Raw genomic sequence first — 22,313 nt, 5'->3', positions numbered from 1 at the left:
AAGTATGAGGAACAGTACATCAGTGCCTCTGAAATATCAGCTCAATCGCATGATGCATTGTGAAATAATTAAGAATTACTTTCTATTTAAACAGTGTCATATGTTAATTAATTGTGATACCATGGTATTGCCATTTAACATTTAATCAGTAACATTTTTGCATTTTTAGTGCTGTCAGGTTGCATTCACAATTGAAGTGTGTATGAGAGATTTTATGATTGTTTTTGGAGAAGAACCAATAATCATTTGTTTCATCCTTCAATCATTCATAGGAATCACTTTCTGTGAGTGAGTTAAGCTTCCGGTAATCCACACAGAATCTATGTCCACCATTTTTTTTTTTGGAACTAGTACTACCGGAGAAGACCAACCAGAACGTGATAGTTCGATAATACCAGATGATAACATCTCCTTGAGGCTTTCCTTGACAATGGTCTGCTTCTCTGAAGACATCCGATAGGGTTTTTGTTTAATGGGAATGGTAGCTGTGGAATATATGTGATGCTGTAGTACATTGGTTCTACCCGGTTTATGTGTACACACATGAGGATTGGATTGAAGAATGTTCTTCAGTTGCTGCTTTTCAGCCTCCTTCAGCTGAGCAGATGATACTGCCTGATCAATGTAATCTTCCACATTCAGTTGAATCACTTTCGAGGAACACATAGGTGGGGGAGTGGAGCTGAAGAGCCCAAGCTGATGTTTCTGTTCATATCTTCCTATGCTTTTCTTGGTTTCTGGACCTTTCCATCCAGAAACGTGAGCATTGCCAGGTTGGAAGGAATATATAACAGAAGGTATAAGTTTAAACCCATATACCCGATCTGCTACATTTATTTGTAGTTGGCTGCGGGAAATGAAGTCCAGTCCAAGGACAATTCCATATGCAAGGGCTTTGGCTGGAAGCACCGCTGCAGGGGTGTTAGTGACCTTTCCATGAAACTCAATATCCAAAACAACCCAACCCAAAGGGGACTCTGCTTCCCCATTGGCTAAGTACAAAGGACCATGGGTCCACGATCTTAGGTTTTCATTTGAACTATTCATTTCAACCCAGAGATGTTCATGTAGGAGAGTATAGCTGGCCCCAGTGTCAACGATAGCTTTTCCATACCACGACTTAATCTGTATGGGTACCACCAATTGTGATGGAATAACCAGTGAATCAAAAGGAGAAGTTGGTGAAGAAATCAAAGTATTTTTTCTCTGAGATTGCTTGGAGGTTACTGTTGACGCAGAAGAGTTGCTGGATGGTCCACTGGTTTTTGAGTGATACATTTGTATGTTGGATAAAAGTATCTCAGGTTATGTCTTTCAGTCCTCCGTCAGCCTTCAGCCTTTAATTCTCTTAACTCTTAGTTCTCTGCTATGAGCGATAAAGTGTGGGTGACCGCCGAGCGTTCAGGCCTGGAGAGTCTGAATGAACACACACTGACACATGCTGTTCACAGAGACATCCGAGTTTATTCGTGCAGAACAGGAGTATTTATACATATAGATAAACAGCGGTTTCTACTTGTGCATGGGGCTAGACAGATTCAGACAGTTACACCACGCACACAGTCATATCACAAAAATAAGTCTCTCAAGGTATGAAAAATACATGTCAGCTATAATAAAGGATGGCAGCTGATCAGCTTATCAGAAGAGGTAATTAAGTGAATACATTCATCGTAGGTATTTGACAGCGCAGAGACACACAAACAGAAACTATAACCTAGTAATCCCCGTATCCAAGGTGTTTTAATAGCAGTTCATAATATAAGAGAATACATGATATGAGAATTTCCTTCATTGCCCTCTTTTATTCTAGCGTAGCGCAGAATAACCCAAAAGGAATTCTCTAAAGTCATAGGTTAACATTACCCTTCCACCTTGGACAGGAGGATCAACCCCACGAGGATATGTTGGGAGTATAAATACACGCAATAACAGAAAAAGAGAACAGCGTAAAAACATGTTAATGGTTTCGTGATGAGAGCTAATACAGAAAGACTATGTGTAAAGTGTGAGTCGGGTCAGCCAGCTGGTCAGGACTTTCTTCCTTTGTAGACATGTTCACCGGCTCTCAGACCTCGTCAGGGGTACAGGTACGTCCCCGAATAAGCAACCTGTCATAGAGAACACGTGGAGAAAAAGAATGGACAGATCTCATTTGTTAACAGCTTTTAACCAACTTGCATGTCTCCAGATCAGTTCTTCTGAGGTCATAACTGCGGTTCTAGTAACAGCCACAACCTCATATGGACCCTCATATTTAGGCTCCCCTAGCTGTTTTTTTTTCCATTTGGGGAACCGCAGCTGCACCTGGTCTCCTGGAACAAAAGGATGTGTGGGACTCTGTGAGGGTAAAGCTAATTTAGCACGTACACATTCATGTTTTTCCTGCAACACGTCAAGCAATTTAGACACGTAATCGTCTAGATGATTATCAACACCACTTCCTGCAGACTGAGAAAGGTTAGTAGACATTTTCCAAGCCGTGGGGAAAGGTCGACCGAATAACACCTCAAAGGGTGAAAGGCCTATGGTTTTCGATGGCGTTATTCGAATTTCAGTAAGAATGGCTGGTAAAAGGTCAGGCCAGGCGGTAGTCCCTCGCTGCTGCATTGCTTTGCTCAGACAGTCTTTCAGAGTGCGATTCATATGCTCAACTACACCAGACGACTGTGGGTGGTACGGTATGTGAAATTTCCAGTCAATAGCTAAATAGTCACAAAGCTGTTGAGTTACTTGTGATGTAAAAGCGGTGCTTTTATCCGAGTCAATTTGCAAAGGTAACCAACAACATTCTATGCGGTCCAACGGTTGGCATATGGGTAAAATCGACCTGCAGACATTCAAAAGGCATCTGCGGGGGTGGCAGTGCATTGTGCTTTACAGCAGAACCAGTGGTGTTGTTTTGTAGACATATCAAACATCATGAGAGATGTGTCTTTATTTGAGTACATAAGTCACGTATACAAAATTTGGAGATCATATCAGACAACACTCCTGATAGAGAACGATGTGAAACTCACGTATTAGAAAAGGTGCGCTAGCGATGGGAATGCAGAGACGACCTACTTTATCAAACCAGATGCCATGGTCATCTGGACATGCTCCTTGTGCTTGCGAGTAATAAGAATCCTCAGGGGTTGCATGTGATTGCATAAGGACAAAGTCCACCCCTGGCAACAAAGCGCTAGTATAAAAATGAACAGTGTTAGACATTAGAAAAGGACAGGGTGATTGTGACTGAGCAGCTAGTTTTGCATGCCTATCAGCCAGCGCGTTCCCACGTATCTCTACAGTGTTGCCAGTTAGATGCGCCTTTGTTTTGACGATCGCGAGAGCTGTTGCAGATTGCATAACCACACAGGAAAACTCCATCAGCAGGCTTAGAACACGATCCGTCTACAAAAAGATACTTACTGTTAAACAAAGGAGTATCAGACAGATGAGATCGAATGCTACATGAAGAAACAATTTCTTTTAAACAATCATGATTTTCAGGTAAAGGAATGGTGTCATCCTGTGAATTTAGCAGACGATGTAAGGCATGTGCCATGGTGTCTTGGGCTGTGGAACATTTAATGGTCAAATTGGCGGTGGCACAGAGAATAGTTTCATAACCACTTCTGCGCTGAGCCGTCATGTGTTGTTTCAATGTTGGATAATACCCGTTTCAACTGATGAGTCGTGTGCAACACCAAAGGGTGTGACAAAACCAATCGTTCTGCATCTGAAACCAACAGAGCACTCTCAGCCACTGCACGCAGACAGGCGGGTAGTCCAGCAGCCACGGAATCCAGTGTTTTAGAGAGATAGGCACAGGGATGAAAACCACCCCCATGGTCTTGTGCTAGAAGGCCTGAGGCCACTCCAGAGTGTTCATGAGTGTACAGATGGAAGAGTTTCATGTAGTCGGGCAATCCTAGACCTGGAGAGGAACATAAAGCAGTTTTTAAATGTTCAAAGGCTGAGACAGTCTCAGGAGTATGTGTCACAGGAGTCAAAAGTGGATCAGAATGTTCTACGATGGCCCTGAGTTGCTTGTCGTAATAGGAACAATCAGGGATCCATTGTCTACAGTAATTAATCAGTCCCAGGAAGGCCAAAACAGCCTGTTTTGTAGCGGGCAGCTGAGAACTCTTCACAACCGCTATCCGGCCATCTGACAGCCTTCTCTGTCCTTTTGATAAGAGAAAACCCAAATGTTTGACTTCTGGTTTATATAGTTGCAATTTTGTACGGGACACCTTGAATCCTTTGTGAGCTTGATGTTCTAGCAGTCTCAAGGTTGCAGTCCAGCGGCCAGCTTCTGATTCAGCAGTGATCAGGAGATCAGCCGCGTATTGCAGTACACAGGCGACGTCTGTAACGTGGAGATCTTGTAAAGAGTCTCTGACCACACGAGAGAACACCGATTGGGAGTCAATGTAGCCCTGTGGCAGGCGTGTTGCACCTTGGGATTGATTCAGTGTGAGAGAACAGAGAAAGTGAGACACATTGAACAGCTGACTTAGGATGATTCACTGCGGTTTCTGCAAGCAGAGGTGTAGAAACCACCAGTTTAGAGCCCGAGAAGGCAAGTGTGAGATGCAGCTTGCTCATTAAGTCGCGTCCTAAATGATTAAAAGGACACTCCTGCATGTTTATGAATTCATGTGTGAAAATTAATGCAGGATCCAAACAGGGAAACGGTGGTGTAAGATACTGTTCAGTCACAACCCCCTCTATTCCCACAGCGCTCACAGACATTGGGGTTAAAGGCCCAGTGTACAATTTTCCAGTCGAAGACATGGTAGCGCCGGTGTCCAAAAGAAAAGCATACGTGACATCAGCAACGCTTAATTCAATCATGGGTAATTTCTTGATCTGAGGAAATTTGAAAGCTATGTTTAAGTATGATCGGCACACTGGGTCACAAGAGCTCTGTGGGCATCCCTATTGATTGTGATAATAATAATCCTGATGTGGTTGTACAGGAGGAGGTGGTGGTTGGGCGGAAGTGTTTGCTGGTATCTTTCCAGAGAGGAAATTATTATTAACTGTCGTTACTTCCCATGCAGTCAGTCACTCGGCATTGATCCCATTTAATGATCCATCGGTAAACAGTTCTAGTTCAGGGTTCCGTAATGGGTTTTGGCTTACACTCTCATCTTCCTCCCCTGGGCGCTGCACTAATCCGGAGCAGTCATGCTCGACATGATCCAGGTTCAAAGAGTTAAGTGACAATGTTGCTTGCAGGTGTGTCCTCAATGATCAGAGTCAATGTTTCCAACAACACTATCCATTTAGCACATCTTGTTGCTGTCACAGGATGAGCCTGTCCAGTTGACAGGAATGTTTGGATGGCATATGGACATTTAACATGAATGTCTTGGTCCACTGTGGTAGGGTATATTTGCTGAACCGCCAGGTATGTGGCTTGGAAGGCTCTTAAACATGGACCCATCCTAGGGTGACCGGATTCATCCATGCAGAATAATAGCCAACAGGCTTGCGTTGATCTACCCATTCTTGACCGAGCACACTTTTCATTTTTGTCAGACTTCTGTTAGTCTGTATCAGTTGTCTCACCATAAAGGTCAGTCGCTGTGGCTGAGATAGAGCCCTTTGTTTTGAATTTCTCTGTTGCCGGGAAATCTCTGAAAGGGCAGAGGTAGGGTTGAGACTGTGTGAAGGAAACCGTTTTACTCATATTAGTAGCTTAAGCTTTTGCTCTAGTTGGGACATTTTTGCTCTCTCCTCCTTCAGTTGTTCTTGTAGAGATTTGACCATGGATTCAAACTTCTCCATTTCACATTCAAGATGGTCCACTTCTTTCTGCAGCCTGAGTTGGGCCTTACACAGAATCATTAATCCACTCACAGGCCTAAAAGGCTTTTAACCTAGCGCTTTTTCCCCCATGCTTTCTTCAGATCAGATTTACCCCAATTACCACCTTTCTCTGCTTTTAACATCAAACTTGGCATGTATCTGACACAGTTTGCAATTACACTTTTCACGTCTGTCTATTAGTTTAGTGGAATTGTCTTTTAGCATTATCTCTTGTGTCTCAGTGTCTTTTGGCCTGGCCATGGGCTTTGCCCGTCTAACAGCAGGCCTTTTCTCACTGTCATCTGCTATTTCTACAAGATATAGTTCTTGTATATATTTATGCAATAATGCCAAATAACCTTCTTTTGTCACAAATGCAGAATAAAAAGATAGTCCCTCTACTTAACTATGGAGAAAAGTACAGCAGCATACACACAAATACAGTGTACTCCAAAAGTATGGGAATGACCAGACCAATACTTTGTTTTTTTTTTCCGTATATGCTGAAGCAGGGCTCTACAGTGCAACCATTTCAGTCGCATTTGTGACTGAAAAGTACTTTGTGCAACTGTGAAAATATTTAGGCGCACCGGTGTGAGTGACCTGTTCGAAGTTGTATAATACAATCAGAATAAAAACTACAACTTCAAAATGCATGTTGCTTCACTGCACTTAGCTACTTTTGCACTGTTTTTCATCACCTAAGTCAACTGAACAAGTGTGCAAATACTGCAAAGAAGCCATTATGATGACAAGATTAACACTGTACATCATCTGCTTCTTTCAATTTGCCGAGCTCATAAACCGCCATCTTTTATTGACCACCCAAAATGACCTGAACTTGTGAATGTGACCTGCTCGTGTAGCCACAGTGGCTTTGGGCACCGGTAAATTACTAATAATGCTAACGCTACAAGGTGGGTGTAATTCAAGCTTCTTTATTAAATAATTCCTCACCAATCATAATCAAGAGTAGAAACTGTTCAGTCTGCAAACATACGGTACGCTGCCGCTCTCCCTTCATTCTCTTCACCAACTCTGACAGCGCATTCACTTTGTTTAAGCTCACGGTTGCCAGATATCACTAGAAAAGTCAATGTTTTGATTTAATCCCCCAAAAAGCAAAATATTATCAGCAGATATGGCAACACTGTACTGGGGGAACCGATCTAAAACTGATAAACAAACAAACAAAAAAACTAATAAAATGTAAAGACAGAAATTGTGCTTAGTTATAAATAAATCAATTAATCTAAATAAAAAAAAAAGATGTAATAAATTCTTATGTCTTAAGGTATAATAAATTCATTATGAAATAATGTTTAATTTAGCGCTGCAACAACTAATCAATAAAATCGATGGTTTTATCGTTGTCAACGGATCTCATTAACGATTAGTTTGTCTGCGCGCGGCACGGGGGAGATTTAATCATTACGTTACTTCTTTTCTGAAAACGCGTTTCGGAGAGTAAATACTAAAGTTGTGTCCCAAATGTAGTACTGTACACTTACACTATTTACACATTTAACTGTTAATAAATATATATATATAAATTTATTTTATTCGTTTAATTTAGTTTATATTGTATACAAGTGGTATTCATTATTTAATTGTATACATTATTTTTTTATGGATGCACAAAAAGCACCGAATTAAAATACAGTCTTAAATTAATAATATATATTCTGGTGTCTGTGTGTGTATTGGGTTCTTTTCTGTTTTGGACAAACATATTTGTGTAAAGTTTTACTCTGAAGTTTATATTTGTAACACTCAGTTTGTGGCAGTTTGTTTTGCCCCGCCCCATCCGATTAATCGAAAAAAAGAAAAATAATAAATAATCGACCAACTAATCGATTATGAAAATAATCGTTAGTTGCAGCCCTAGTTTAATTATTATGGGTTGCATTTAATATCAATTTGACATTAAGATTAGTAAGCTATTTCCTTAGAAGGCTATTAGCCTTCTTTTTCCTAATCTAGATCATGCTTGTGTTAGTCTACTTTTAATTAGGACTCTTTATTGTTTAAGATATTTAAAAAGAAATATTTCATGCTTGTTTATTCATAAAGTAACCAACAGTATGTGTCATTGCTATTATTTTAATTCAATTAACAGTGACCATGAGCAGAGAGCTTACATTTAACTGTTAATGATAGACCTCCGGATTAAAGCTTAAACAAAAAAAAAAAGATTGTTATCTGGATCGTTATCAGTCAAGATGACAAGAAATCAGTATCGGCTCTAAAAATCCCGATCGGAACATGAGTAATGAACCCCATTAAACTAAAGCACTTTGGATCTGATGGATAAATGAACTCACCCAATCGCATCCTATATGAGCTTATTCAGATATATACACAATGTAGACAGAGCGGTTTGAGAATTGGCTCCAGCCCAGAACCATGACAGTGGAAAATGGCTAATAGTGTAGCTTTAAAAATATCTAAGAGGAGCAGACTTCAAAGTCTGAACATTGAGGTGTTTTGTGTTTGTTAACAAGGTGGAACAGGTTAACGGTGGTTGTTTTTTTGCATACAGCCCGTAAAATTAACTGAAAATATTAAATTGACTTTATCATAAGGTTATGGCTCACACGATGTTCCTAAATTCTGTCATAATTAACAAGCTCAAGTTTTCTAATGCCTACTTGTGCGTTATATTGTGGCACATTAACATTGACCTCTCTTAAAAAAAATTATGATAATAAATAACTTAAACCGTGCTCATACATTTTTGACTGTGCTCCTAAATGTTTGTAATTACGAGCAGACATGCTCCTAAAATAAATTGTTACCGTAGAGCCCTGTGAAGACATTTGGGTTTGGGATTTATTTAAAAAAAATTAAATAAATGTGAAAGATGAATGAGATGATGGATCAGAATTTCAGTGTTCATTTCCTGATATTTACATCTAGATGATGGCACACTTTATTTGAACTTGCACAATTTTCAAGGGATCAAAAATATTGGATGTGGCTGACCAGTGTTTTCTTGTTGCTCAGGTGTGCCCTGTTAAATTGATTGTTTAAACAGTTAATAGCCTTGGATGTCTACTCTTTGTTTGAGCCATGGGTTTCAACTGTGAAGACTGCATTTGTTGTTAAAAAGGATAAACCAAATGAAAACCAGAGAGCTGGAGGTTGTTTGAGAGGTTGTACACTGTTGTTTTGGGGGTTTTCTTCACAGATGTTTCTGTAATCAATTGCTGCTGTTTTCCTTGACAGTCACAACAGCAAGTGATTACTGACACTTTTGGAGGGGGAGAAAAACCCCAAAACAACATTCAGTGACTTCACCAACAACCTCCTCAGGGCAAGGGTGACAGTATCACAATCCACCATTCAAAGAAGAAAGCAGAAATATAGAGGCCATACCACAAGATGCAAACCACTCATCAAAGTAAGAATTGGAAGGCCAAATTGGAATTAGCAAATAAAAAGAGATATGAGCTGCAGAGATGAATTATGGAACTAAGATTAACCTCTACCAATGTGATGGAAAGGCCAAAGTGTAAATAACACCAAAGGGTGATTTGTTTGCTTAAATTGTTTTTGATATTCTGTGTTATTTGCAGCTCTAGGATCTATGTACCTTTTTGTGAAGTGGGGCTTTTATTTTGAAGGTGGTCATAGGGGGTTTACTGAATCACTGGCGAAAGTTCATCATATTAGAATGGCTAATGCATCAGTGAAGTACACATGCACACAGCTCTGAGTACATCTTTGCTTCGATAAGACACAATCTGTGTAATAAAAGTTTAGCACTAGAGTAACATGTTTATAGCCGATTCTAGCTGTATTTTTGTGTAATCTGTTGTTAATGTTAAAATCGAACTGAGTGCTATGTAGTAGCTAAGGTACCCGCAGTTGGCTGGTAATAAGTTCTGAGTGCATTATTCTGCCTAAATGCATGGTACACTATAAGGTAGTAAGGCCTTATAGTCTTTAACCCTAGTGTATTAGTGAATGTGAGTGCATGGGAAAGTTGTAATAACTAAATGGATACAGAAGTTTATTGTATTTCTTTATTTTCCTACAGCACTTATGGTGGTTAATTATATTCTTTGCTTAGCTGACTTCATGATAGCTTTAATTGTTACAAGCAATAAATACTTCATGAACCATCAGTCTCAAACTGTGGAGAAAGAAAGGATCTGCTCATGATCTGCTCCAAAACATACAAGCTCATCAATCAAGAATGGTGGAGGTAGTGCCATGGCATGGGCTTTCATGGCTGCTCATGATGGTAGCAGCAGAATGAGTTCAGACGTCTACACAAACATTCTGTCTGCCAATTTACAGAGACATGTGTCTAATTTAATTGGGAGGTGCTTTATCATGAAGTAAGACAATGACCCAAAACACAGTGCCATGACAACAAAGGACTTCATCAGGGGTAAAATGTTGAAGGTTTTAGACCGGCCAAGTCAATCACCAGACCTTAACCCAACTGAACATGCATTTCACTTCTTGAAGAGGAGACTGAAGTGGGAAACCCCCCAAAACAAACAACAACTGAAAGAAGAGGTGGTACAAATCTGGAAAAGCATCACAAACGAAAAATAGTGGTCACTGGGTTGCCAGATTGATGTAGTTATTGCCACATACAACAAGTGCCCTACTCAAGTTTTCATTAACGTAAAAATATATCATTGTCATGTTATTGCCTTGTTATATTTATCTTTTATTAAAAATCTAAAATTTTATGCCCTTAATGTTGTGGCAATTTTTCCCCGTAGTACTCAAAATGGTATTGAATATCGAAATCTTTTAAGGTGTCAAATTTAGAAATTCCAGTATTATTACAAGCAAGGAATATGCAACCAAATACACTGATCAGCCATAACATTAAAACCACCTGCCAAATATTGTGTAGATTCCAATTGTGTAGCCAAAACAGCTCTGATCTCTTGAGGCATGAACACCACAGGACCTCTGAATGTGGGCTGTGTTATTGGGCACCAAGATGTTAGCAGCAGATCCTTTAAGTCATGTAAGTTATGAGGTGGTGCCTCCATGGATCGGGCTTGTTTGCCCAGCACATCACACAGATGCTACTGTAGGTCAATTGAAATCTGGGGAATTTGGAGGCCAAGTCAACATCTTGAACTCTGTCATGTTCCTCAAACCATTCCTGAACAATTTTTGCAGGGTGCATTATCCTGCTGAAAGAGGCTACTGCCGTTAGGGAATAACGCTGCTATGAAGGGCAACAGTGTTTAGATAGGTGGTACTTGTCAAATTAACATCCACATGAATGCCAGGACCCAAGGTTTCCCCAACACAAATAGGCTCATTCTATCCAGTAGGTCAGCAGGTCATCCAAATCGATTTGAGGTCTAATAACAGAATAATGCTTCAGTCAAATGCTAAGGGTGGAGACAGTATCTTTAGAGCATATAAATTTTATTTGCAGAAAGTTCTGTTTCGGTCTTGTCACTCAACTTGTCTCCCTTCCAGTCTATCTAAATGTGTGAAACCCTACCCAATATATAAAAAAGTTTTTAGGTCAGTTATGCAATAACATATTCAGAGGCTTAGCTCATTGTATGATAAGTGAGTCTTCACTATGTACCACTTGTATAAAATGAGGTCCATAAGTGTTTGGACAGTGACACAATTTTTGTGGGTTTGTCTCTGTATACCACCACAAAGGATTATTTCATGACACATTAAGTTGATAACTTCATGGGAAGTCCAAAGAGGTGTCAAACTTTTTAGAAGTGGCCCAATCAGCAATTTGATGTGTTCTTGAAAAGAAAGAAGGTACTCTGGAGGAGCTAGGCGTATCATTGTCAAAATCTACAATCAAGAGACATCTTCATGAATGTAAATACAGACGGTTTACCTCAAGATGCAAATCCAGATTAGACTTTGCTAAAAATAAATAAATAAACAAAATAAAACCACTAATTTTAAAAACATTAATTTGCTATTAACCAATGTTGACCGACAGCGTTTGTTTTTCCATTCTCCAGTCTAAGAGACAGTAGACTATTATGGTCAAGCTTTTGGTTTAATACATAATGGCAGCATTACAATTTGTTACATTCCAGTAGAGCCATCATTTTGGTACAAAAATTGTAAGGAAATTAGCTTTTTCTTTTTAGTTTGAGCTCAAAGGGGGAAATCTGTAAACTTAATATTTCAACAGTTTATCAACTATTCGTCCACTTATAAGCTGAACTTAATGTATCTTAAGTCTGGCTGGGATATTTTCCCGTAGCCACCGGTAATAATATCCAGATGTTAAACATGATTTATGCACAGTAACAAGATCGGACAACTTAAGACAATCAATCCTAAATATAGACGAGAGACCCTTGTTATTAAAATCAGATGTGACTTTAATAAACTATTGTAATATATAGAAAAAATCTAACACATAAACACACACAAACAGGGTGAAAATAGCTTTGAATAGGGAAAATGAATGGCTCCCTAGTTTTAACACCGTATGCTTAGACCTTGACTTAAATGAACCATCGATAATTAATTTAATTTTCGCTTATTTTTAGAACGGCTCTATTAACTACACCAGCTTCAGCTAGGACCTGGAGGTGCCTTATTTGCATATAAGTTACTCTAGATGGGGGATTCCCTCATTACGTCTTTTTGTAGAAGGGATGCCGGCGATGGGTATTCATCAGAGGTTTGGTTGCTTTTGAGTGGCGTCTAGGAAGACCAGTCAGAATGATGAATGGAGTGGAGTCTTGTAGGTGGGTTGCTTGATGAGCTTGGCAGCGGTTCTTCTGGTTCTTTCATGACTAGAGTCAGGAAGCTTTGCAGGAACCAGCTCACACAGATGTTGATTGCAGAGTACTCTTGCAGATGTTGCTTCAATCAACATGAAGGGTGGGGTGTAGCTACGTTCTTCACCCATGACTTTACTCAGTCCATTGTCTTTGTGGTCACACAACTTCCGGGTTCCGGTACAAAATGACTTGGATTTTGGGTACAATTTTATTTATATTTTGCTTCTATGAGATGATGCGCTTTAAGCATCAGTCTAATTTGATGCAATGATTTTTTACATTAACAGGAATGTAGCACACCATAGAGGTGAAAGCAGTGGTCTGTTTACTTAAATGTGAAAGTGCTATAAAAATGTGTTGTCCCTAAAATCAATGAATAATCGTGATAAATAATCGTGATCTCAGTATTGATCAAAATAATCATGATTATCATTTTGGCCATAATCGTGCAGCACTAAGTGGGTGTATAAGTTTTAATCACTTATAGAGTACTTTCATTTGGACTGTTATGCCCTGTGTAATTTGTTTTTATGAAACAATCACTTGATCATAAATGCTTGTGGACGATATGTAGATAGATGGAAAGATAGATAAGCAGAGGGAAATTATGTAATATCACTGCAGATATAACAGCTGGGTTTTTTGGGGGGATGTATTTATAAAATTTTTTAAAATGTAATAAAAAAAACAAATATCAGGAAGCATTCACACTTCAGAATTTCATTGGATAAGGAAGTTTAAAGTAAATTTCTGGTGATGTGATTTGTCAAAATGCGTCACGTGATATGCTCCGCTATCTTACAGCAGAGACATTGGCTACATCCGAAATAGCGTACTGTGACAGTACGCACTGCATTTGATGAAGTACCTACTGCACGGCCTTTGAAACCGTACATACTAATCAGTATGTGTGTGTAGTATGACTACAATCCCGGACATACTACATCCGCCATGTTGGCATTGTCATGTGACTGTTGATGTCCTCATCAAACACAAAAATCTTAAAGGGACCACCAGATTAAAGCAACCGTACTGACTGCAAAATGCACATCAGGAAAGTTAACTGAATTAGCAATTTAATGTGGTCAGTGTTAACTGGCTGAGGTGAATTTGCTGCCATTACCTTGGCCAGTTAAGGCATCATGAAGATCACAAAAAAAAAAAGTTTCAAACGCTGTGACAACTGTTTTCTTGTTCAAGTTAACATTTATTTGGGTATTGTTAGACATGTCTTGTTTAACCAAGGTTTAACGGTTAAATAGAGCCAACGTGCGGACTTCCGGGGTTTTTTTCTGAGCTCGTCCGCTCCAGTCCTGTTGCATTATGGGATTTTTGACTCTCGTAGTGTCCATCGGTTGCATACTGCAAAATTTTGCTGGACGCAGTACGCTATCCGGGTGTTTCTAGCTTACTGTTCTCACCTATTCTCACCTAGTGAGAACTCAGACATACTACCCCCTTTTTGCCTACTGTGTAATGGGGTAGTACGCGATTTCGGATGCAGCCATCAATACAGTAAAAAATGATGGCCAAAAATGCCAAAATTCTGTGCAAAATCATGAAAAACAGATGTAAGCAGATGTCCATTGCTCAAATAAGTAAAGAAAGTACATGGAAAAAAAGACTGTTTATGAGAATGAGAAAACAAGCATTCAAGGTGTAAAAATACATGCGATGAATAACGATAGTAATATCTCCTCTATTTGCCCTTCTTTCATTACATCTCTGTCTATAATATAATTCACACAAAGAAGTCACATACAGTTTATATATAGTCAGTTGTGTGGTATGGCTTTCGGGGCAATGGTAAATCAATTAATGTTACAAAAAAAGTGTTATTTGATATTTCATTTGTAAATATGAAATTCTGCAATCAATATTTTTAACAGCTGTTTTCTCAAAATGAGTTTGTTTTTTCAACACTCTGAACCAAAAATGTCAACTTGTGTAGCACTTACCTAAGCCATACTTTCGTTCTGATTTTAGTACATTGTTCTAATAAGCTTTGAAACTAGGAATAATGAGATCAGTCCCTGATGATTTTTTTTCAATTTGACAAGTCATTTTTATGACTATTAATTTTATTCTGTTATATTTGATTTCCATTTACAAACAGTCATCATAAAGCGAAAGCGTCACAATTCCACTTATTTTGAAAACCATCCCTTTGCGCAACCTGGTGGTAATTTGCAAATGACTTCCACTTGTGACTGGTTTTTATTTACTGCCGTGGCCTTGCGGCGGTGGTACACGCAACAGTAATAGACATTATGGTTGACTACCTACTGTATGGTTGCCAACAGAGGTGGGTCAGTGGTGTTTATTGATGAATTGACTGATGATGGAAGTAGCTGGATGAATTCTGAACCATATAGAGCTAGATTCAGTCAAATGCTGCACAACTGATTGGACTTTGCTTCAAAGTATAGATGGATAATGACCCATAACCCAAGGGCTTCTTAAGGCAAAGAAATTAAATGTTCTTAAATGTCCAGTGACTTCAACCCACTGAGCATGCTTTTCAGTTAGAGAAGACAAAACTGAAGGTAAGAAGACCCACAAACAAGCAGCAACTGAAGGCAGCTGCAGTAAAGGCCTGGCAAAGCATCTCAAGGGATGAAACTCAGCATTTGATGTCCATGGGTTCCAGACTTCAGGCAGACATTGACTGCTAAGGATTTGCATCCAAGTATTAAAAATAATCCTAATATTTATGATTTAGTTTGTCCAATTACTTTTATGCCTGTGAAGATGTAGGGACTGCAAAAAATGACTAATTCTTAACAGTTAATGCAATATTTTTGTTAAACCCCTTGTATTAAATTTGAATGTCTACACTTCAATCACATCTTGATTGCTTAATTTCAAATCCATTGTGGTGGTGTACAGAGGAAAATGTACAAAAATGTTGTCCTTGTCCAAATACTTATGGACCTGACTATCTCATTACGTACATTATATCCACTTATGTGTGACATATCAGGTCAGAACACCCTGGTAGAGAATACATTCACAAATAATGAGAATCCACATAATGAGAATAAAAACAGATTTTAAGCATAAGAGAAAGTAAAGGAAAATCAAACAATTCCACTCTACCCAAGAACTATGCATGTCTGGCAAGGAATTTAGCCTGGGCATTAACTTTCCCTAGCGCATTCGGTTCTTACGCCACTTAGACTATTATCCAAGACATAGCCAAGATAATTAACAGAGCTTCTAGGTGAAATGATATAATCCTGTAAACAAATATTAATTCAGTTGTTTTATGTAATTTAGGTTTCGATCCAAAAAAGAATTGATTTTCCTTTACCTACTTATTTTCAGATAGCCTACCTTGAATAGTGCTTTACCTAGCTGGACCTGCACATTGTTGATGATTGTTCATCATTTCATTTCTTTTCCATTGTTTGTATGGAATAATTTTTGAATGGAATAATTTTTACAATTTTCATATAAAGTGGAAAAATACCTTGTTCAAGTGATAAATTGACTGTGTAATACTAGGAGCTATAATGTTCATAGTACATCAAAAAACCCAGCTTGAATGCCACCCAGACCTAATGCTTTAGACAATTACAATTCTATTAGCATCTTGGCACTCTTGGAAACAAATGTTTTTAATGGAAAATGAACCTGGTCTCACTCCATGAAGTGAGTAAAGTCATTACTAGATTCCATACAATCCCAAGCTTGGAAGGAGCTTTTCTCAATTATCATGTTTGCAATAATTGAAAAGAATCTATTTATTAGCCACTTTTTAGTTTTTATCAAATCCTAATAATCATCAACAGTCATGCTAATAATTGATGTACTCGATTTATTTTTCCCATCCAAATGTAATTTGTTTAATGTTCTCCAGCGTTTTATTGGATCATTTTTGTATTCTTTTAGCTGATGAGTAATATGCATAGTTTTTGCTTACTTAATACTTCTCTGCACTGAATTTAGATTTTTTTTTTTTTTTTTTTTTTTTTTTTTTTTTAAAAAGTATTTGTGTTCTCCTCAAGATAGACAGTGCCCTATTCCTTAAATCAATAGTTTCTATAATGACATGGTTAATCCTCGGACTGGACCTTTTGTTTAACTATATAAACTGAGGCTACTCTTTTCACAACTGAAAGAAACATCTAAATAGGTTCCCGTCCCTTGTCAACAGATCGTATGCGTTAGGTGTTCTTTAAATTAGAGGTCGACCTATAGTGGGTTTTAACGATACCGACAACTTAGTTGGGCAGTACCTGCCGATAACAGATTAATCAACTGATTACTGATACTGAATGAAAACACTCAAAGTAAAATACTGCTGAACAAAAATAAACAGTACTGATTGCACCATTTAAAATATACTGTACTTTTTAAAATTAAATAAATATAGAAATATTAATATATATTAAAGTAAATAAAATATATACATCCAAACTGAACAAAAAAGTAACACTCCAAATAACAAATAAATGTAGAGAGATCCAAAAATGAAGCAAAAACACTTAAAATAACAAACAAAATTTGGTCAGTGATAGATTTTATTTTGCCTCTAGAAGCTGCTCTCATACTGTATAATGACAGCAGACCCTTCGCTGCCACTTCCGCAACGAATGCAACTTAGAAACTATCGATGTATATAGTTACAGCAATTGATTATCGGTGGCGATTATCAGCAAAACCACTTAATCGGTTGACCTCCACTTTAAATGTTTCTACATTATAATCCTTGAGTACTATGGTGCATACTGTTTTATGACTTAAGAAATTATCTGTAGAGCTTCCTGTCACAAAATGTGATATAGTGGTCACTAACCCCATGTCCTGTTATTCCACTCTTACACATTTCTCTCATCTGACACCCTTTTTCCTTCAATATATGAAATGATTGTTTAAAAAATGGATTTTGTGTTTTTTCAGGTTGTCTAAGACTTATGTTACATTTTGTTTGAAGATCTGAAACAATTAATAGAAGAACAGAAGAAGTCATGAAGGGGCAAATATTTTTTTTATGAAACCGTATTGTTATACTTATAAGGGTAGTTTTAATGGGGATTAATTTGTGGGGTTTTTTGTCTTTGTTTTTCCATTTTTCAGTGGGTACATATCAAATGGTAGAAAGTATTAGATGTTTGGCCCCAGTTCTAATCTAATTTATGACCCCTGTTATGCATCTTCATATTTTTCCTGTGATGTCTGTATTCACTAACTTTTTATGGAATGTCTTTTCTGTTGTTTTATTTAAAAGAATAAACATGTTTTCCGTGAGATTAATTTCTACTGTACTATAAAATATTTTAGTGAATTTTACAACTAATTAATGTATTGATGAGAAATGTTTTCATTATTGAGTTAAAAAAAAAAAAATTAAACCAGATTGATAGTATTTGCGCCCGCTTTAGGGAAAATGGAGACATCAAGTTCCTGACAAAAGGTGATAATAACTCAGTGGATGACCGAGGCCTATACAAGAGGGGACAGCATTGGTTGGAGAAGAAGGATGTGGTGGGCAGAGCAAGAGGGTAGGCTTGTTATTTATGTCATACAAACATTCTTATATGTGGTATTCAACCATTTTTAATCATTTTCCCTCTTTAGGTTTGTACCTTACATAGGAATTGTTACAATTTTGATGAATGACTACCCTAAGTTTAAGGTAGGCATATATTTGAAGCATTTAATTCAGGATGCATTTTTATGTATCTTTTAAGTTGATATTACATTCTAAAAATTTATTTTGTTTTTATACAGTATGCTGTTCTGTGCATGCTGGGACTTTTTGTTTTGGTACATAGGGAGTAATCCTCCTCCACCAAGGACAACATGATAAAGCAAGGCAGTTCCAACCTTCCCAAGCCAGTTTTTGCTGGTGTTAATATTCTGTTTTTGCACCAACAAAAAAAAGTAACCGTCATTAATTGCTGTTAAAGTTTAAAATAACACTGGTAATATTTGTTTTTGTTTGTCTTGCTATAGCCTTAAAAAAAAAAAAAAAAAAAGTTTTTCTTTGTTCTTTCTGATGTGCTTTCATCATGTTCAAGTCTCAAACCTGTTTCTACAGCTCAGACTTTTCTATTGAATTAAAATAAAAAAATTAATAAAAACAACTTCTCTTATTTGGTGTTCAGGTTTTTGCGATAACAGGACTAGCATCTCAAGATCTTTTGGAAGAAAATAAGACTTTGCCCACTGTCATTATGACCTTTGTGTTCACAAAAGAAAAGAAAAATGATTAAAGAAAATAAAAGCCAGACTTCAATTTTACTTGAATCGTGGATGAAATTCTTGCATTACATTAACATAGGGCTAATATAAAATAAAAAATTGTATTTCACAATTCTTTTGGACTTTTGTTTTGTCCAATTTTGAAAAAGGGTGGCAGCAATAGAGAAAGTGTTGCATACAAACTTTGGAAACAATTCACATCTGGGTGGCACTGGTTACTAGTAATAGTAGTAGTAATTGGTTCATTAAATTAAGAGTGTCATTTTCAATGAAATGTTACTGTTTATATAAAGGAAAGCCCTTTATAGGCTCAATTAGAGCTGCAACAACTAATCGAAAAAATCGATAATTGTTATGAAAATCGTTGTTGACGTATGTCATTATCGATTAGTTGGTCTGCTCATGGCACGGGGCACATTTACCTCACTTACTACGTTTGCATGGACAGCAGTAATCTAATTATTGACCTTACTCTGATTAAGACAATATTGTGATTAAGATGTTTACATGAGTCGTTTTTAGAATATTCCTTTCATGTTCCCATTTTACATCTTATAGAACATGGTTCGATTAACAGCACACATCATTACGTCACCGCGCCACGCCGTCCGACGTTCCCTCCAGAATTTCACGCATCAACATACAGTTGGTCTTTGTTATGGTACTGTATACAGATTTGGGTGTTTTTATTTAACATTTTTACGAATGCTTCAAGTGCAGTTAATTATTTGTCATGCTGTACATGCAAATAGACGACTGCTTGAAGCCGTGGGCTGCATCCCAAACTGCGTACTTACCTACTATATAGTAGCCAAGATACATGTATTTCATCTACTACAGGCCTATAGTAGGCAAGTACGTGGTTTCGGACGTAGCCGTGCTCTCTTGTTTGCCATAAAACGGGTGAGCACTGCCATATGTGATCGTGTCCTGTCGCAAAATGTGGTGAAAACTCTCACACGACGTTAATAATGTGATTAACGTGTTTACACCTTATAAGTGTATAAGTCTGAAATACACGTCGATAATGCGACTAAAACAGGAGTACTCCACATGTCTTAATTCGATTTGTGTTTACTTCGAGTATGACTTTAATCGGATTAAGGTAATAAAAAATTGCTGTTTGCATGGTAGTTTCTTAAACAGAGTATTGTCTTAATCGGGTTAATATTGGATTATTGTTGTCCATGTAAACGTATTGACTGTGTTACTTCTGTTCCAAAAATATGCATCAGAGTGTACAGAACAAAGTTGTGTCCTAAATGACGTACTATGCACTCGTGTGTAGTGTATGAATTTTAGAAGGGTTGTATCATCTCAAATGGAACGCTAGCATTTTTTTAATAACCAGGAGGTTAAGCCATTTCCCAGTCAATGGCACATGTTAAATGCACATAATACAACGCCACTAGCTTTAGCAGAGTTAATGACAATGAATTTCTTCAGTTTACTGTTTGTCAATGTTACCTTTTATGCCCAACATGACTTCAGTTACCATCAGATGGAGGCGTAATCGTCAAGTGACAGCAGAAAAAAGTGTGTGACCCAAGAGCCACTAAAAATTACTAATTGGATGTGACAGGTCTAGGTCAAAGGTCATAATCATCATCTTTAAATATAATGATGACGACAGGTCAAAGGGTCATCATAATCAATTATAATTGTTAAATCCGGTTCTGATGTATTCCAGATGTATTCCAGACACACACACACACACACACACAAAAGTTGTTTCCTTTCCCATAGATTGTGATACACTCATGAGTTAGGCCTAGGTCAATGATAATTATTGCAGCATGTTCTTTACCTATAGCTTTCCCACGCATACCCCCCTGCTTAGGTTGTTATTCGTTTTCCTGAGTTAGGCCTAGGTCAAAAAAGGTCAATGATAATTATTGATGCATGTTCATTCCTATAGCTTTTCCCGTTGTTACCCCCTTAAAATCCGGTTCCTGTGCGTTCCACACGCACATATACGAACCTGTCTATAAAAGCAAGCACTTCGATAGTTGGAAAATCAGCTGGAAAATAGTTGAAAAAAGAGTCGAATAGTTCGAAGGGCTCGAAAGAATTTCCTGACTCTATCCTTCAAAACTTCCGGACACCATGGATTTCTTAGCAGGTAAGATGTATTTTAAAAAATTAAAATAGTTAATTATAAAATAAAATACAATGTTTATGTAATTATCCATTTGATATTGATATAAATCTAAAACTAATCTTTGAGTACAACAATCATCATCCTTATCTGGTCATTATGTAATCGGGTACGATACTTTATCTAAAATTTAATGTTCAATACACTTATATTACAGAGCAAGACCAAACTAAGCTCGTCTGATTCTAGTGTATAGGATAACGTATCAAACGAATGCGAGTCTACTAGGTAATTAAAATTTGCCTCTTAGATCTGTGTAGTGAGCTAAAAAGGGAACTGTTAAGTTACTAAAAGTATGTTTTATTTGCTTCACTGTTTTTAGACAACAGCGTCGTGATTATTTCTAACGGTGAATTTTCCAAGACATCTGATCGAGGCCTTTTGAATCTGAGCTCTACTCGTAAGTCATAACATTAAATTATGAATGTTTCATGCTGTAAAGTAGTAGGTAATTAAAATTTGTCTCTTAGATCTGTGTAGCGAGCTAAAAGGGGGACTGTTAAGTTACTAATAATATATTTATTTGCTTTACTGTTTTTAGACAACTGCTTTGTGAATATTTCTGATGATGAGATTCCCAAAACAACCGCTCAAGATCTTTTGAATCTGAGCTCCACACGTAAGTCATAACATAAAATCATGAATGTTTCATGCTGTAAAGTCTTTCATACGTAATTATAACTTTGTTTGTGACATATTCAGAAGTTGAGGGCGTCTTGACTATCAGTGCTTACGACGGAGATATTTCAGGTGAGATGACATATTTTACCTTCTATTTACCCAGCACAAAATAAAAATAAATAAAAACTCTTTCACCTGTTTTGTGACTTATAGATACGAGTGATGTCGAAAATTTTGATGCAGTAGACGAGCGAGAGGAATTCAAGTCGGAAGCCGACATTCAACCCGACCTTGAATTACTGGAGATCTGTACAGTGTGGCGTGAATTCTTCCAAGCAAAGACTGCTTTATTGGAAAACTTTGGGCAGCTTGATAATACAGTTTAATCTGGTCGAGGTACGGATTTTGTCCCTTTACCGTACAACACACTTGAAAATTTGAATAGTTGCCTCACAGTGAACATAAAGTTGGTCAGAAAATTTGTAGGATAGATATGGCACAGAAACGACCGAAATGCAGTTCGGATACAGAGACTAAAAAAATGAGAACTGAAAATAATCCATTACCCCATGATTTCTGTTATGATGGAAACCAAGTTTCGCAATATGGGGAGGGGTTAGATCCTAATATTAGAATAATTAATCGTGAAAGGTTCAACAACACTGAGATTAGGAGAAAAGTGAATTTTTCTTTGATCGCTAATGTCGACAGCTTTGCTGATTTTTATAATTATGTTTTAGAGATTTTAAACAGTGTGATTG

At 37.6% G+C, this 22,313-nt stretch overlaps 1 protein-coding gene and 1 long non-coding RNA gene across 3 annotated transcripts in view; both read left to right on the top strand.

Annotated features, from left to right (window-relative positions):
• Window positions 1-18,664, top strand: part of sec11a (SEC11 homolog A, signal peptidase complex subunit) — a 38,331-nt gene extending 19,667 nt beyond the window's left edge. Inside the window, exons 4-6 of the mRNA XM_053623240.1 lie at window positions 17,951-18,070; window positions 18,147-18,204; window positions 18,300-18,664. Of these exons, the coding sequence (XP_053479215.1) occupies window positions 17,951-18,070; window positions 18,147-18,204; window positions 18,300-18,350 (229 nt within the window). The 3' untranslated portion in view covers window positions 18,351-18,664. The remainder of the gene's footprint in view (window positions 1-17,950; window positions 18,071-18,146; window positions 18,205-18,299) is intronic.
• A 1,844-nt stretch (window positions 18,665-20,508) lies between these two features.
• On the top strand, window positions 20,509-21,853 carry LOC128606806 (uncharacterized). Of its 2 annotated transcripts, none has more exons than XR_008385748.1 (4): window positions 20,509-21,159; window positions 21,254-21,550; window positions 21,634-21,681; window positions 21,766-21,853. It is a non-coding gene; the product is annotated as an uncharacterized LOC128606806 (long non-coding RNA). The 2 variants fall into 2 exon arrangements; XR_008385747.1 differs by having other exon boundaries at window positions 20,509-21,331; window positions 21,473-21,550.
• The last annotated feature ends 460 nt before the right edge of the window (window positions 21,854-22,313 follow it).

This window comes from Ictalurus furcatus, chromosome 4 (assembly GCF_023375685.1).
Source record: "Ictalurus furcatus strain D&B chromosome 4, Billie_1.0, whole genome shotgun sequence".
Taxonomy (NCBI): Eukaryota; Metazoa; Chordata; class Actinopteri; order Siluriformes; family Ictaluridae; genus Ictalurus; species Ictalurus furcatus.
This window is presented reverse-complemented; position numbering and strand designations above follow the sequence as displayed.